The sequence below is a fragment of the Stenella coeruleoalba genome (genome assembly GCF_951394435.1).
Source record: "Stenella coeruleoalba genome assembly, chromosome: 17".
Taxonomy (NCBI): Eukaryota; Metazoa; Chordata; class Mammalia; order Artiodactyla; family Delphinidae; genus Stenella; species Stenella coeruleoalba.
The window spans coordinates 38,523,535-38,541,415 of record NC_137163.1 but is presented as its reverse complement, the minus strand read 5'-3'; the positions used below and the strand labels follow the sequence as shown (position 1 = coordinate 38,541,415).

General features: G+C 40.6%; 1 protein-coding gene across 11 annotated transcripts in view; it reads left to right on the top strand.

Annotated features, from left to right (window-relative positions):
- Positions 1-17,881, top strand: part of CPQ (carboxypeptidase Q) — a 487,312-nt gene that overhangs the window by 163,839 nt on the left and 305,592 nt on the right. For all 11 annotated transcript variants that reach the window (XM_079901122.1, XM_079901123.1, XM_079901128.1 and 8 more), the window contains one exon: positions 4,996-5,203. In XM_079901122.1, the coding sequence (XP_079757248.1) occupies positions 4,996-5,203 (208 nt within the window). The remainder of the gene's footprint in view (positions 1-4,995; positions 5,204-17,881) is intronic.

The following is a 17,881-nucleotide window of genomic DNA, read 5'->3' as shown; positions in this document are numbered from 1 at the left end:
CTTATTATTGAGGGCAGAAATTCTGTTTGGTTACAGTATTTTTCCCCCCAAGTTTTACTTCTCTAAGAAGAGCATAGGACAGTTAACACTTCAAAACATAGCTTAAACAAAGCCCATTTTGGAATGCCAAGCTGTCACAGAGTTATTTTATCTCTCTGATATAACACTACAATAACATTATTTTGTACTTGATACAAACACAAGAACACCAGGTTCTATCATTTTTGCCCTTGGTTTTTGAAGGTGGAATTTAGAGGGAAAATGCATTTAGATATGAAATATTGAAATCTATCAAAAGTATATAGAATTATTTAACATACAACAGGGCTGCTTGTTTCCTTAGAAGTGACATCAGGTAGATTAGCGAACTGAGCTGCCAAGACTGTATTTTAATGATCTCTAGGGTTTATCTCCTATTTAAAATGCTTTGTCATTTAGTCTGCATGTGTTAAATCACTGACTCTTGCTAAATTCTTCTTCAGATTTGTTTGTTTCCTACTGTTTGGTGTTAATCATTTGATCACTTTGGTGTGTGATAGGAGGAAGACAGTAGTTATGTAATTTTCACTGAACAGTCTTCCCTAAGTTATTAAATATATTTATTCTATATCTTATCTGTCATCAGCTGCAGATTGTGAATGCCCTGATAGAAACTTTGAATTCAGGGCTCCTGCGTTACTCAGCTCTTCCTCAGTAATGCAGGGATAACAGACAACCCCCAATCTCTATGGCTTGCAACCACTAAGATTTATGTCATGTGTGTGTGTGTGTGTGTGTGTATATATATATATATATATATATATATACACACACACACATATATACATATATGACATATATATGTGTGTGTGTATATATATATATATATAAAGTCAGTAGTGCCTTTGTTTCTGCCTCAGTTATCTCTTTCACTCCAGGATCCAGGCTGAAGGAGAAACCCCCACCTGGAACATGCCATCCTTGTGGCTGAAACATAAAGGGCTCTTAGTGACAGTCAAAACTTGCAATGGCTCTTAAAGTTCCTGCTCAGCTGTGACAACACACACTGGTCATTCACATTCCATTGGCCAGAGTGAGTCTCATGGGCAAGCCCAGTGTCACTGTGTTCCAAGAGAGACCCTGCAGTTCACAAGGCAGTTGATGGGCATGTGTCCTTCTTTTATAGAGAAGGGTAGAGAAAATAGTAGAATATAACATAGATGTAAGTTTAGGTAGGGCCAATGGCATCTTTTTCTATAGTGGCCTCTTCTGATGCTACTCAGAAAAGTCCCTTCCCTGCTCCTCTCACCTTCTGCAAATCCCTCAGGGCCAGCAGAGATGCTTTTGCCTACTTGCCTACATAATGGCTGAACCTGCAGTGATTGTGAGTTCTACATAGCAGCCACTATATGCATATGGCTATTTAAATTTAAATATAAATCAATTAAACTAAATGACATTAAAAATTCAGTTTCTGAGTCCCATTAGTCACATTTCAGGTGTTCGGTAGCCACATGTGTCTAACGGCTGCTGTGTTAGCCCAGATGCAGAACCTTTCCGACATTGCAAAGAAGTCTGTAAGTATGTATTTGTTATGTTTCATGTTCCTGTCTCTGACATTGTTTTTTTGTGGTACTGCTATCAGCTTCCAAACCTATCTCTTCTTTTTGATTTGTTGTCTCTTACAGTTTATAGGTTTAAGCACTAGATTTAGAATTTTCTATAAAGTAAGGGTAACTAGGCTCTAAGAGCAGAAGAGCTTTCTTATGTTCAAGTATCTGAGTTTTCGTGCTTGGAAGTTATATTTCTATTCTAACTGCCCCAGGACCTTTTTGGCTTGGTTATTCTGGTGCACCTGTGCTCTGGGTGGTCAGAGAGTCAGACTCTTGAGTTATTGCAGGAGAAGCGCTATCAAGCTTTAAAGGTAAATTGCACTTTTATGGAAACGCTGTAGGCCCAGTCAGTGGTCCCTTGTTTGGAGCAGTGCCATCTAAGGGAAGTTTATTGAGTGACTTCCTACACATATACCAAGCACTATGCTAGGCCCAGGAGATACAAACAAAAGTGAACATGGCCCCAAACCCTGAGGAGTTCACAGTTTAGGTGGTAGAGAGAGTCATAAATAAACCGTCTCATCGTCTAGTGCCCAGGTATGAACTTTCCTCTGAAAGTCTAGAGGAGAGTGGTGCATGAACCAGCCTTCCTGGAGGTGGAGGGAGGGGGATGAGACAAGAGGCCAGAGGCCTTGGGAATGCTCCCTAAAGTAGTGACTCTTTTTTTTTTTTCTGTCTATTTCTTTTATTTTTACTTTTTAATTGGAGTATAGTTGATTTACAATGTTATGTTAGTTTCAGGCGTACAGCAAAGTGAATCAGTTATACATCGGCATATATTCATTCTTTTTTAGATTCTTTTCCCATATAGGTTATTACAGAATCCTGGAGTAGAGTTGGAGGGAGTGATTCTTAAATGGCATCCTGAGGGATAAATAGGTGTTAGTCACATCACAAAGTTAGGAGAATGGGGTCAACAAGACATGATGTACCTTAGCATGAAAAGATGCTGAGAAGTGGACTGGCATGGTGCAAGTGGGAACTTTTTTTTTTTTTGCGGTACGCGGGCCTCTCACTGTTATGACATCTCCCGTTGCAGAGCACAGGCTCCGGACGCGCAGGCTCAGCGGCCATGGCTCACGGGCCCAGCCGCTCCGCGGCATGTGGGATCCTCCCGGACTGGGGCACGAACCCACGTCCCCTGCATCGGCAGGCGGACTCTCAACCACTGCGCCACCAGGGAAGCCCAAGTGGGAACTTTTAAGTTTAGTATTGATAGGATTTAAAATAAAAGGGAACCTGTGTCTATAGAGATAGATAGGCTTTGACTGGTATGTTGAAGTGATGGGTAATCAGCAGAGGGGGCAGGGGGCAGGGGGATGGTGCCATCGGCTCATCTGACTTCTCAGCAGTTCAAGTTGTTCACCCTGGCAGCGTTGTGGCAGTTAAATTTGAGGGAGTTGGGCTGGAGGCTGGGACACTGGTGGTGGTGGGTAGAGGAGGAGGAATTCATAGCAGTCCAACAGAGAGATAACCAGGGCCTGATGTGAGCAGGTGTAACTGTGGTAGAGTAGAGGACCTGCTTTCAATCAACACTTAAGGGGTAAGATTATCAGTATTTGAGGACTGATGAGATCTGGAGGATGAAGGAGACAGAGGCATCAGAGGTGACGCTAAGCTTTCAGGAAAACATTAATTTGAACACTTCTTCCAAGTTCACGGTGATAGGTTTTGACCTATAGCTGCTACTAGTGTTTTGCATTGGCACCTGGTGTCTAGGTTAGGTTTTGGCTCCTTAGGACTCCATCACTCACATTTGTTAAAAGAACTTGAACCACACACTATAGTGAAGCTCTACCCTTGTATGACTTTAATTGTGCAGTGGCCTATGAAAATTTATAGAAATTTGGCTTCACTTCTAGTGGCTCCAATCCAGATGCCAAAATTACCCTGTTGCTGGGACACCTCTTGGGTGGACCATTGAATCTGTTATTCATTAGGAACAGCTGAAAACCATCAACAAAATTCCTGTGCTATGCCAACAATAACACCAGTCAAATTTCAAGGTAACTCCAGGTTTCAGAAAGTTATGAATCTCAAAGTCTGTCTCGCTGAACCCTTATTTGTATTTTTACACATATTTATCATGTGAAAAAGCTAGTGGCGTCCTTACTTTTCATAATTGTACATCGCTTTCTTTAGATTATAAATTAAATTCTGAGTTCCGAATGTTGGTGGAGACATGCTTATGGATCTGTAGTCAATCACATTAAAGTGAAAGTACAAATTCAGCCCGGATGGTGGAAGTCGGAGAGGAGCCAACCCAAAGAATCCATTGTGATGGGGTCCATATTGAAAGCAAGAATTCTCTCATATCTGCAGTGCATTTTAAAAGGATTCTCCAAGTAACAGTTACTATTTTAATGACATGTGTTAAGCTTCCAGAAGAACCCAGTTCTCTAGTTTGCAAAATTAAAGAAGTATGCCAAATCTATGTTGATACTTGGGTTTTACTGACATATTTCACGACTGCCTGGCTAAAGCCATACAACAGTAGGTGCCTGACACTTGATTTTAGATCGTTATGTTTAGCTACTGCGTCTGGCCTTTGCTGCTAAATATTTTTTTTCTTGTCACACTAACTACTCCATCAAATTGAATCTTCAGTGGTCTAGCAGGTTTTGAATGACTTCGTGCAAGCTGTGAAATCCTGTTCCCTCATCAGGAAGAGCTGGGCAAGTCTTGTGGTATGAGGAAATATGCCACATCTTTCTAAGTGAGACAGCAGGATTATAGGACAATTAGACAACATCTTCAGAATTTTTATCTGAAGAAGAGTGATAGGTTTGGCGATGAACATGTACTATAAAGCGAGAGGCATGGGAAGTTTCCACATTCTTTAAAAGGGTTTGGTACAAGGAAGAAAAGAAAACAAGCTGACTTTTTGTGGCTCTTGAGACGGGTTACATTAACCATTTGTTAAAAGTTGGATTTATGAAGATCGTTGGCTTCGAAGAACATTCTTTATAAACTGCCACCCTTTGTATGATGTCAGTGAAGGTTGTTTAGCAACATATCAAAATAGTTTTATGAAAAGATAAATATGTTTCTTTAAACCCAAGGGGAGCTTTCTAAAATGCATTTTTAAAAATAAATAATTGCTGTCATTCTGTGGGAAAGAGGCAAAAAAAGACATCTTTTCAAGCAATTTGTGATTTAATAGCAGCTGGTCAAGTGAGTTGAAAAACCTTAAGAGTCGTATATTTTTTGAATGCCTTTTCTCTTTCTTGGGAAACTGGCTAACCCCCAGAATCTTTCTCCCATAGCAAATGGCTCTGAAACTTTGATCTTTGCAAACCAGTTTGCCAGATGTAGTGGATAGAACATGTGTGACCTTTTGTGTGCCAATTCACCCTGGCTGATCGGAAACCATATGTTAACCTTGTATGACTTTTATTTGTAGGCATTACAGCAGAAGTTCTGGTGGTGACCTCTTTCGACGAACTGCAGAGAAGGGCCCCAGAAGCAAGAGGGAAGATTGTCGTTTACAATCAACCTTACACCAACTACTCGAGGGCAGTGCAGTACCGCGTCCAGGGGGCAGTGGAAGCTGCCAAAGTGGGGGCTTTGGCATCCCTCATTCGATCGGTGGCTTCCTTCTCCATCTACAGGTTGGTCATTATGTTCATTTGAAATGCTTTCAAAAACCAGGGATTTCCATCAAAGAGAAGCCCTTTTGAAATAAAAACAAACGCAGTCAAAAGAAAATACTGATTGTTCATGGAACTTTTCCCCCATTCTACATTTGTTCATTTGTTTGTAATATCTTTTTTTGGCCTTTTCAGGATTCCAAGCATCATTTGTGCATTCCTTTACAAAGCTTTCCACATCCATGATGATCCCATAACATTCTATATATAACCAGTGTATTTTATATATTTTCATTGGAGGGAGAACTGAATTCATGTCTGCATTTCATCAAAGATTCCTAAAGACTTCAGAGGCAGCCAGGCTTTTTTCCATTGTTGCTAGAGAAGTGAAATACAAATAAAGCAGGTTACATGATAGGGGCCATCTATGGTGTAGTGGAAAGAGTTGAGGCAGCAGAGGACCTTGGATGTACACCTGCTTCTGCTTCTGAAGAACCGTGAGGCCTTGGGAATGTTCTTCTTTTTTTTTAATTGAAGTATAGTTGATTTACAATATTATATTAGTTTCAGGTGTACAGCAAAATGATTCAGTATTTTTGCAGATTACACTCCATTATAAATTATTTCAAGATAATGGCTGTAATTCTCTGTGCTATACAATATATTCTTGTTCCATATTTATTTTATACATAGTAGTTTGTATCTGTTCATCTCATACCATCTTGGGAATGTTCTTAAAACTCTGCACCTCAGCATTCTTCTCTATTAATTGGTGATAATTAACAATAATACATTTACAAAACTATTTTAAGATTGAATGAGGTAAACTTATGAAAGATACTTGATATTTATGAAGGTCTATTTTGAGGGCAGCGTAAGTTTTGTCTTTTTCTTTGTATTTCTGATTGAGGTGATTGCAACATACTTTATTGATCCTCAGTTGTAGGAGGAAATTCGGCATTGCAGTGGATAAAAAGTCCAAAAATTGACCTGCAGACATTGGGCCTAGTTTAATAGCTACATATCGTAGTGTCACATATCAAGGATAAAATATTTGAGAAACATGGATAAAAGAAGCACCATTTTAGTGTTGTGGCCTGGTCTCTCTAAGATAGAAAAAAATGTAAAAATAATTGCAAATAGGGTTTATTTGAGTCTCAAGACTAGATCTTTAATATCTTTGTAAAGGAAGCATTCTTTATTCTGCACAATTGCTCTTTGGCGCTGGAGTCACAGCTGCTTGACCTTAAATAATTAGCACCCTACGCCCTTAAAAATAACTGAGGACATATCAGCAACTAGGAAACCCAGTCAGAGGAGTTGTCCAAAAGGGCAGAGAAAAGGAAAGGGACATTTTTCTTTTATGGGGATAAGGTATCATCCCAGGGGAGGAAGATGGGGCATGCTAAAACCACTTGTTAGGAGTTTTATGAGAGAAAACCTAGTTACACTGATGTTACAGTGCTAAAAATAATGCTCTTTGTAGAGTCTTTAAAGTTTTGGTGACTAGTGAAATAATGATTGGACCATATTCTTTCGGATGGTTACTTTTCCCAGGAGGGAAGTCCTGAAATGGCTAGCTTACTTCCCAGAATACCTCAGTCACCCCTTAGAATAACACAGCAACCTGTGGCCATTCACCATGATTTCACTGGTCCTGAGATCGAAATTATGGAGCTTCTCTGTTGCTTTGTGAAACTGGGTGAATGCCAGAAATATTCATTTAACAACTACTACTCATAAGACTAATAAACTCCCAGATGACTTAATGCACAGCAATCTGCCAGGGTTCATTGACATTTTTTTCCTGGTATAATGAAGACATCTGGAAGCCCAGGCTGTAACCTAGGAGCACCAGAAGAATTTCGTCCAGCAAAGGACTTAGAAATCTGTCGTTAGCCTTTAAGGTTTAGGGTTGCCAACATGTAGTGTGCATTCAAGACATTTTTCTTAATATTTACAGATCCAGACTGATGATAAGTTTTTCATTGATTTGATAGCCAGACATATTTCAGTGGACTCTTAACTTTTATAACTCCATATTTTCAACATTTATGAATACAAAATAACATTGCTCTTTACATAGTACTTTAGAATCTTTCACATACGTCATCTTATTTGTTCTGACAACAATCCAGTGGACCAAGGAGAAGGGGCATTATTATCCCCATTTTAAGATAAAGAAAGAGTTCAGAGAATTCAGCATGTTAACGTGTTTAAGTCTCGCATCTTGAAAAATGAAAACCAAAATGAAACAAACCATCTCTTCGTCCACTTCAGGCTAATTTGTTTTTTAGAGCCAGTTTTCCTTGAAGAGTGTTCTATATTCCTATCTGTAATTTTTCATCCCTCATTCACTCTCCAGATCCCTTTAACCTGGCTCTTCCAAATACTGAGATGGAAGTTGTTAAGGTCACAAGTAGCTGCCTAGTTGAACATAATGGACATTTTTCAGGCCATCATCTTATTTCACCACTCGGAAGTATTCCTTATTATTGATTGCTTTTTCAATCTCTTCTCCTTGGCTTCTATGACTTCTTTCTCATAATGTCTCTTTCTCTAGCTCCTGCTCTTTCCCTCTTTCCTACTTTCCCTTTTCTTCCCTATTTCTCTGGCTTCTCACTGTTAATATTCTACCTGAGCAATCCCATCATGCTTATGACTTCAGCCCTAAGCACGGCGACCCTTTCCAAACCCACCTCTTCTGTCCACTGCCTGAGCTCTAGGTCCATACATCTAACTACCTGCCGATTTATCTTTTGGGTGTTCCATAGCTATCTCAGATTCTTTTCTTTTCCTTTCTTTTCTCTTCTCTTCCTTTTTTTTTCAAAATTGAACTCATTCTTTCACCTCTTTCTCCTGCATTTTCTATCTCAGTGAAGAGAATGCCATCTGTTCTGCCTTATAAATTAGACGGTCCTTGATTACTTTTTTTCTCTTCCCTTATCCATCATTTCTAGGAGCTACAATATCTCCTAGCTTCTGCTCTTTATCAGTCATTTCAGCCAATGCATATTGAGCACCTCCACCTCCCAACATCACTCCACACTCTACTAGTCAGGAATCACTAAGGCTGCCCCAGTGCACCCCATTTCCTCCAAGTTTCACGACTTTGCAAATGCTTTCTCCTCTGCAACCTTCTATTCCCTTCTTCACTATCTCACACTGTCCTTCAAGATTCATCTTAAGTGTTTCTTCTTCTGGGGAGCCCTGCCTGATATCCAACTCCAGCCCAGGTGAGCTGCCTCTTTTGGGTATCCCATGTCATCCTGTGCATACTCTGTATCATAGTATCTTGGAGGTAGTTTGGGTTCATGCTTTGGTAGGGTAGACTGACTGTTGTAGCAAACAACTTAGGCACCTAACACAATAGGAATCTCTTTCTTGCTCACATAATAGTTCCAGGAGGGTGTCCAGCAGGTGGACTTTTGCTCCTTTCCATCTGTGGCTCCATCACCTCTAAGAAATCAGAGTCCTCTGCAGGGTGCCCTGCATCCAGCTGGCAAATAAGGAACTGGAGAGAGAAAGTCGATAATCAAGGGGGAGGTTTTCTGTGGCCAGACCTGGGTACGGCATACCTCACTGCTTACATTCCACCAGGCACAATGCAGTTACGTGGAGGCTAGGAAATCTGGTCTATCTTCATGCTCGCGGTGAAAGGAAAACGAGTTTGGGGAACAACTGTGCAGTCTGCTCCAATCGCCTGACTCAGCACTAGACCGTAAGTTCCAGGAAAACATGGATTACACATTTTACCTCTGTGTCCCCATCATCTTGTATGATATTTGATACATGGTGGTTACTCTGGAAGTGACTGTTGGAGGAATCCACTTGTCTGAGGTCATGTGATCAGTCGTGGTTGGGTTCTTACAGCAAAGCAGGTGACCCGGTTCCTAGTGCTCTCTGACCAGACCGTGTAGCCTCTGTATAGTGAATTGAAATCAGCTTGAACTCTTGGGGCACTTTGCTCTGTATTTGGAGGAAAACATCCAGATGCCAATACGCCAGATTATACCATTTTTTCTGCCACACTGTTCACACACAGTGATCTTTTGTGTCACCCTTAGCTCTATGGCAATGGGTTATGCTGGATCCTGTTTAGGAAAAGCGTTAGAAGTCAGCAACACAGGAGAACAGAATAGAAATTTGTCGCTGCTTGATTTCAAAATTAGAGACTCTCCTAAAGGACAGGAAATGTGTTTTACCAATATGACTTGACACCTGTCAATGCACGTATCAATACCAGCCGTTTTAGAAGTACAGCAGTCACATGCTTACATGACATGTCCTCAAAAGGCAGTCCCTTACTTGTTGCCAGCATTATCTCCGGATTCTTTGTCGTTATTTCTCTGTATTCCCATTATTCGTGTTTTGGGGGCTCAAATTTACTTCAAAGAGAAGATTTTTCCTTCACTGATGCTTTTATAATGACTTTGCTCTTGTTCAGTATTAAGTGTCAAGTGGGGACTATCTAATGGGGACTGCCATTAGATCTTTTTTAGTTTTTCTGTTTGTAAAATACATTTTGCCTTTGTCACAGGAGAATATTTTAAGGATAAATGTAATTGTAAGAGATTTGATTTCTGCAGAGGAAAGCTGCTCTGTGGAACCACTTCCCTTACATTATTTCTCAAATTAATCATATTTCTTAGTAAGTATTTATTGAGAGCTTACCATTTGCTCAGAAGTTGCCAGGTACTAGGGTTGCTAAGATGAATTAGACATGTTTTTGGTTCCTCAGAAATATTCTGTCTGGCTAAAAGAGAGGAGGGTGAGCTTAAAATGTACATGATTAGTGTAATATATTTTATATTTAGTGCTAAATGCATGATTGAGGAAAGGGACAAAGAAAGGAACATTTTTTAAAAAGTTTTATTTATTTACTTTAATTATTTACTTTATTTATTTTTGGCCGTGTTGGGTCTTCGTTGCTGCATGTGGGCCGTCTCTGGTTGTGGTGAGTGGGCACTGCTCTTCATTGTGGTGTGCGGGCTTCTCATTGCAGTGTCTTCTCTTGTTGCGGAGCACGGGCTCTAGGCGCGCGGGCTTCAGTAGTTGTGGCTCGTGGGCTCTAGAGCGCAGGCTCAGTAGTTGTGGCGCACGGGCTTGGTTGCTCCGCTGCATGTGGGATCTTCCCGGACCAGGGCTCGAACCCGTGTCCTCTGCATTGGCAGGAAGATTCTTAACTACTGCACCACCAGGGAAATTCCAAGAAAGGAAATTGACATTTATTAAACACCTACTTTGTTTATGCTTCTCCAAAGGCTTAAATAGTTTGTTTCAATTAATTCTTTATGCAGCCCAATAGAAATAGATATTGTTACTGCTCTTTTACTGAGGGAGAAACAGGTTCAGAATGGTTAAATGGCCAGTCAAGTTGCACAGCTAACGAAAGAACCAGGATTCATACCCAGAGAGCCTTTGGCTCTAAATGCCATGCACTTAGATTTCATGCACTTTAGATTTAGCTGGAGAGCTAATGCTACAGGAGTCTAGAAGAGGTAGCAGAAGTCTGATGGGGGCTGGCTACATTGAGAATGTAGGTTTGGGGTGTACTCGATGAAGAGGTTGAACTTGAACAAGAGGCAGGAGGTGGAAAGGCGTTCTATACCTGATCAAGAGAAGAAAATGGGAGTGCATCACGCACTGGGTAATACACAAGTAGACCGGTTTGACTGGAGCAAGGTTTCATAGGAGATCAGAGAAATGAAATTTTGAGGTGAGAGGAAGAGACCAGATTTATGAAGAATCCAAAGTACCAGATTGGGGAGTTTTAAGTTTAATTAAGTTTAATGTGGAGGAAATGAGGAATCATTGATTGTGTTAGAGTTGGAGGGGGATGTTTTAGTGCATTGTTTCTCTAAGTATGGTCCCTGGAACATCATCGACCTCACCTGGGAGCTTATTGATTTGTAAATTGTCAGGCCCCACTTGAGACCCATTAAATTAAAACATGCTTGGGGGTGGGGTTTGTGGTTTAAACAGCCCTCCAGGTGATTCTGATGTATGTGAAAGTTTGGGAACTGTTTCAGAAAGATCAATGTGCTGACTGTAGATGACGTGCTTTTGAGAAGGTAAGCCAGGACACTGATCTAATAATGCAGATGTGAAGTAATGAGGACATAGATGATAGCAATGGGAACGGAGAGAAAGAGACGGCAGGAGGGTGTTGGGCTGCACCCAGCAGGCCTTGCAATTGCCCAGCTGTAAGACTGAAGAAAAAGCCCAGAGACAGCAACAGAGACCACCACAGTTTATTGGATAGGAAGTCTTACAAGTCTGAAGCAAAGTGCTGGAGTGACACCACACTGTGTACGGCAGACAGCAGGCAGGACAGGGCAGCAGGTTTTTGCTACTTGGGGGAAGAGGAGGCTACCAGTTACAGGGGGACCTGATGTCAGGTTGGCTCATCAGTTACCAGAGAAACCAGAAGCTGGGGCAGGAGGCAAGCACTTAGGCAGTTGCCGATTGAGTCTTACGATTAGGAGAATTGGATAGTCATGTGAGTAGGTGTCGGCGAAGCAGGGACTCCTCGAGCAGGGGATGTACAGAGAGCAAGAGAACAGCTTGCAAAAGTTATCAAAACTTGGGGACTGGCTGCATTTGAAGGGAGGAAGGAGGAGTCCAAGTTTACAGTAAGGCAAGGACTGAACACCAAAGGCTGAATCTGCATTCAGTCCAGACCGATATTTAAAAATCATGAGTTTTATGTAAAAATAGTGGTTTGTGGTTTTTAGAGAAAGAACTATAGCTGGGGGTGACGTCTTGTATTTTCTGTAAGGAGAACTTCAGCCTAGTGGATCGGCCACCAAGTCCTTTCTGCTGATGGTATGTGCCTTCTGCCGCGGTTTCCAGGTTTCCCTGTACCCAGCTTGGGGACTAGAGAATGATGAGAGGCAGAGGGGTCAGGAGAGGGAACCCATATGGAGGCAACGTGACCAGTTTGGTTTTTAGACATTTGGGGTTTGAGGTGGCTGTGAGATAGTCCCATTAATCTGGCTTTTATATTTTGTAAGGAAAACAGTTGAGCATTTTCATTTCTCTGTTATCTACTTTTTGGATCACCCAAGGCAATTTAAAATTCTAGGCTGGCTTCCTTGCAGTGCGGTACACCTTGGGACTTCTGCCTCCCGCTTTCTCAACCTGCGAGCTCAAGAATGCAAAGTAATTTTTATATTAGACCAAACAAAATATAATTCAGAAAGTAACTCTACTGAGGCCAAATTGCCTGTTGTACTCCCGTTGCCAAATATACATTTTTTTCCTAGTTATTTTCTCCATTGCCCCAGATAATTGAACTCAGACTGTAAGTTGTAATCAGCTAAGGATGCAAAAGGCTCTCCTTTCACTTTACTGTGAAAATTGCATCACCATACTGGGTAAGAATGCATTGAGGTGGGAATGAGCTGCGGATAGAACTTGTCTTTGTAACTACTACTAGTTTATGTCTTATGCCACTTGGCCTTTGTGTACTGTATTGATAGAGTGAAGAGGAGGGATAGAGAAGCAATCCAGTTTGAAGATAAGATCTGATTAAACATTCAGCTGGAGAGAAAGATGAGTGAATCCAGGTGATGTTTGTGGAGGATGTTAGACCATCTGGTGAGAGAGCTGTGAGAAAGTATATAAATCAGTCCCTATAATGATACTTAATTAATACAGAGTCGATAAGTGGCATAATTGAAGCAATGGTTGGGCCACATCATAGCGTTAAATAGCTTCAAAGAGGGTTCTGATTAAACCCATTACAATTTATAACACATTCTTCATCTTAAGAAAGCATCTTGGTGAGATTTTAACATGAACATTTTTGTAATCAGAGGACCAGTTTAAAACATTCAGAGCAGAGGTGAAATGTCTTAAGAGGTCTATTTTAGATGATTTTTAAAAGCCAGTTTATTCTCAGAGAGTAAAAAAACTTGTCACCCTCCCCTTGTTTTTTAATGGGAGAAAAATGAACGCTGCTACTTTACACTTAGACTGTCTGGGATCTTTGATGTCCTGGTGGTTTGGTTCTTCGGTGTGACCTTAGCATAATTAGCTATCAAGCTTGATTTAAGTTGTTTTGAAATGTTTTTGCGATTTGGGGGGCATACGTGCCTGCTGGTGATTACAAAATAAAGAAAATATCACCGTGACTCAAAATGGTACAACTGGGCTAGCCTTGATTAGTAGGTTCTTTTCTTTCCTTATTTTGTTTTTGCTTAATTCACTCTGAGGCGCATAACAGATGCACAGTAATCAAGCAGGATGCCAGTTCTCATCATTTATGCAGGTGGAGGGCCACTGTGCTCCCAAGGGAGGAAACCAGAGAAGACCCACATTGAACACTGCATTTTTTTCTTCTCATCATCCCTTTTTTTCTCTCTCTCTCTCTGATTTTTTAAAATTTATTAATTTATTTTTGGCTGCATTGTGTCTTCATTGCTGTGCACGGGATTTCTCTAGTTGGCGGCGAGCGGGGGCTACTCTCCGTTGCGGTACGTGGGCTTCTCATTGCGGTGGCTTCCCTTGTTGCGGAGCATGGGCTTTAGGCGCGTGGGCTTCAGTAGTTGTGGCTCGCAGGCTAAGTAGTTGTGGCATATAGGCTTCGTTGCTCCGCGGCACGTGGGGTCTTCCCGGACCAGGGCTCAAACCCGTGTCCCCTGCATTGGCAGGCAGATTCTTAACCACTGTGCCACCAGGGAAGCCCTATCTCTCTCTGATTTTTGAAAGGCAGATTCTTTGTTTAGAAGGCCTTTGTTAGAAATTCCCAAATGTCCTTTAATCACTGAATTATTATTGCTTCAGGTAGGGTGACAGGTATACAACTTCGTAAGTGGACACACTCGGGCAGTATACTTCAGAGCCTCAGTTCCAGAGTCACAGTGCCTGGGTCTCTGCTCAGCCTCTTGACAGACATGTGACCTTGGCATATCATGTAAACTCTCCGAACCTCAGTTTCACCTGTAAAAATGGGGTGAGGATTAAATGTGTGGATTAATCGGGCATTTTGTGCAGATTAAATGAGATATTATTATTGCCTGACACAGTAAGTTTTGCATACATGTAAAGTACTCTTATTATACAGTCTTGCTAAGTCATGACTGGATACGCTTATTGAATAAAAGAGGAAGAAAGGGAGGGAAACACGGAGTGAGGGAGGGAGGGAGGGAAGGAGAAAGAAGAACAGAAGGAAGGAAGGAAGACTGGTAGGAAAGGGGGAGGGAAGAGAGAGAAAGAAGAACTTGATTTACTTAATATCAGTATTGTAATTGCTGCTGTCTGGTCGGGAGACAACCCTTAACATCGTATTGCCATTTTGACCTCCATCTGTTAAGCCTATTCGAACTCTGTTGGGGTTGTGTGTCTACTGGTCTGTTTTTCTTTCTGGATTGGAAGTTCTCCTGGGGACATACTGTGTGTCCTACTCATCTCGGTGTCTCCAGGCTGCGCTCAATGCCTGGCACACAGTATTGCTGGAATGAATGAAGAAAAAGAGTTAGAGGCAACCTGTCAGGTTTGGCTAACATGTAAATTCCAGATGTCACCATTTCCCATTCATAAAAGTTGGATAATAATATAGATGAGGTGACTAACCTTTTGAATTGCTGCTTATCAAAAATAGAATCTCTGGAATCTGAAAGGAGACTATATAGTTATGTAAATTTTGGAAAAGAATTGCAAACTGCTATTACTTTGGTGCTTTGTAAGGCTGCTATAATTAATGTTCTGTTTGCTTTCCTAGGACGGATTGTCATTTTTCCTTTGCTTATAACCTTGATATAAACATTTATCCTCCGTTGATATTTTGCATATTCATAATTTTAAAATATTAATAAATGTTCACCTTCTACCTTCCAGCTTTCTGATTTTCGAAAGCACAAGCTTAAGAACCACATCATGTTTTTCCAAATCTGTCGTGGTAGAAAGAAATTAATGCATTTTGAATTCAGGTTTCAGGATTATGACAACGTTGTCTGCTTATGCAGTGCCCTTTGAAAAATGTCTAGTGTAGCGTATGAACCAAAATAATCCCCAGGAGCCTCAAGTCAGCCTTTTACGAGTGCATGTGCTTTTGTTCTCTCTCTCTCATCGAAGCTGAAGACCATTCCAAGGGTCCTCTTGTATCCAACTGTCCCTTTGGCTTCTTTGGCTCCCTGGAGAAAGTACCAATCAGAAGGTACTGCCAGGAAGACTGGAGATTCACAAAGGTAACGATATAGAGAGTGGGATCCGGAATCAGACAGACCTAGATTCAAACGCAGGTTTAGCCAATTAGAGGTTGTTTGAGTCTACATACCTTGTTTAATTGTCCGAACCTGTTTGCTCGTCTGTAACATGGGGAGAATACTGTTTACTTCATAGAGTTGTTGAGAGAATTATGTAGGATCAAGCATTCGATGTAGACCCTGAGACATGGGAAGCAATCAGTGAATTATATAACTGGCATCTTATCTTAATCACGGTTGTTACCATCGTTATTATCATCAGTGGATAATGACAGGACTAAGCAGGTAGGTGGACATGAACTGAAATATCTTAAAAAGCAGTAGCTCCAGAACTCTCCTCACTGTGTGCTCCAGAGACCTGGGTTCCAGTTATCTCCCGATTTCAGGAACCTACTCTTGTAGACTCCCTCCGTCTTTGGCTTAAAACTCTGTTCTGCTCTTTTTATCCTCTTTGACCTCACTTTGAATGCTCCATACTGTTCTTGCATGTAGTGCCAAAGGTATAGTGACTCAGATCTGTGACCAATGGCCAGCTGACCAACATGCAGACAGTGTTCTATTTAAACACCATCCAATCTATTTTCCACCTCAGGGCCTTTGCACTCACTAACCCTTCTGTCTGGAATGCTATTTTCCCCAGCTTTTTGTATGGCTGACTCCCTTTCAATCTTCAGATGGCAAGTGAAAATTTCTCCCTGCAGGCCTCTCCTGTTACCTCGCACCTCCTCTGTATGCTCAGAGGCCTAATAACATTTGGTAACTTCTCTCTCTCTCTCTCTACTTGTTCAATATGTGTCTCTCCATGAGAATATAAATTCCATGAAGACTGGACTGTCTTTCTTGTACACCATTATACTCTCAGTACACAGGGGATTGTCAGCCCGTGGCAGGTACTCAAGAGATATTTGTTGAATGAGTTACTATTAAAAAATCATCTAAGATCTGAAGAATAGAGAACCAACTCTAAATGGATGTATACTGCCTCATGTCTATTTTCTGAAGCCACATTCTAAAGCATCACAGATTTTTCCCTCAACTTTTTTGGGGGTAAAATATCAATCTGTGGTAAAGTTGAAAGAATATTAGATGACTCGTACGCTCTTTGTAAGAAATTGCCTAACTTCTTCCTGAGAGGTGGTACCATTCCACGTTGCCACCTGCCATGCGTGAGAGTTCAGAGTGCTCTGCGTTCTCACTGAAATTTGGTGTTGTCAGTCCGTTTAATTTTAGCCATTCTGGTGCGTATGTATTGAACCTCAGTGAAGTGTCGATTTGCATTTCTCTGATGACTGATGATGTTGAACACGCATTCACATGCTGATCGGTCATTTCTGAATCTTTCTTTGTGAATAGTCTGCTCAAATCTTTTCCCTATTTTATAATTGGGTTGTTTTGAAATTATTCAGTAGTAGGAGTTGTCTCTATATTCTAGATGCGAGTCCGTTGTCAGAGACATGTTTTGCAAATATTTTCTCTCAGTTGGTGTCTTACCTGTTCTTTTTTGTTTATTGTTTTTAGCTTAATTTTGATGAGGAGAAGGTTTAAACGTTGATGAATTTTAACTTATCAATTTTTTTAGTTGCTTTCTGTGTCCACTCATACACCCTTCATCTACATTCATTATTTAACATTTTGCCACATTTGTTCTCTGTCTTTCACTTTCTTAATCAATTTAAAATAAGGTAGGTACAGCCATGAAACATTTAAACCATAATATATGTGCCTGTATTTCATAAGAACAAGGATCTTCTCTAGCATAATGCAGTATCATTGTCACACTTAGGAAATTTAACATTGTCATATAAATATTATATAATGTAAATTCCATCCATATTCAGATCCCAATTATCCCCCACTCTCAATAATTAATGTCCCTGCTTTGTAAAAAAAATCCAGAACCCAATCAAAGATATTACATTGCATTTAGTTTTCATGTATCTTTAGTCTCCTTAAGTCTGGAATTGTTCCCTAGTCTTTTAAGTATTTTATTGCATTGACATTTTAGAGGAGTATAGGGCAGCTGTTTTGCACAGTGTCCCTCAGTTTGGAGTTATTTCCTCATTATTAGATTCAAATTAAATATTTTTGGCAAGAATTCTATATAGATGATGTTGTGTCCCTCCTATTGCATTATGTAAGGAAATGAATAATACCAGTTTTCCTTATGAGTGAGGCTAAATTTGATCACTTGTCTAAGGCAGTAGCTCAGGATTTCTTCATTAGAGAGGTACCTTTTCCCCTCTGTAGGGGAAATACGTTGTAATTATGGTGAGATGCTTTGAGACTTTGTGAATCTTATATTCCTTAACAAAATTTCATCCGGTGAAAATTTAGCATGTGTTGACGATCCTTGCCTGAATCAGTCATTACATTGCCAGTTACAAGAGTTTTTCTAATTCAGTTATTCATATTATGTACATTTATTAACTGGCATGTTTTTGTGAGTAAGAGCTTCCACCTTTATTCTCTTATTGTTTCTGAGTATCAC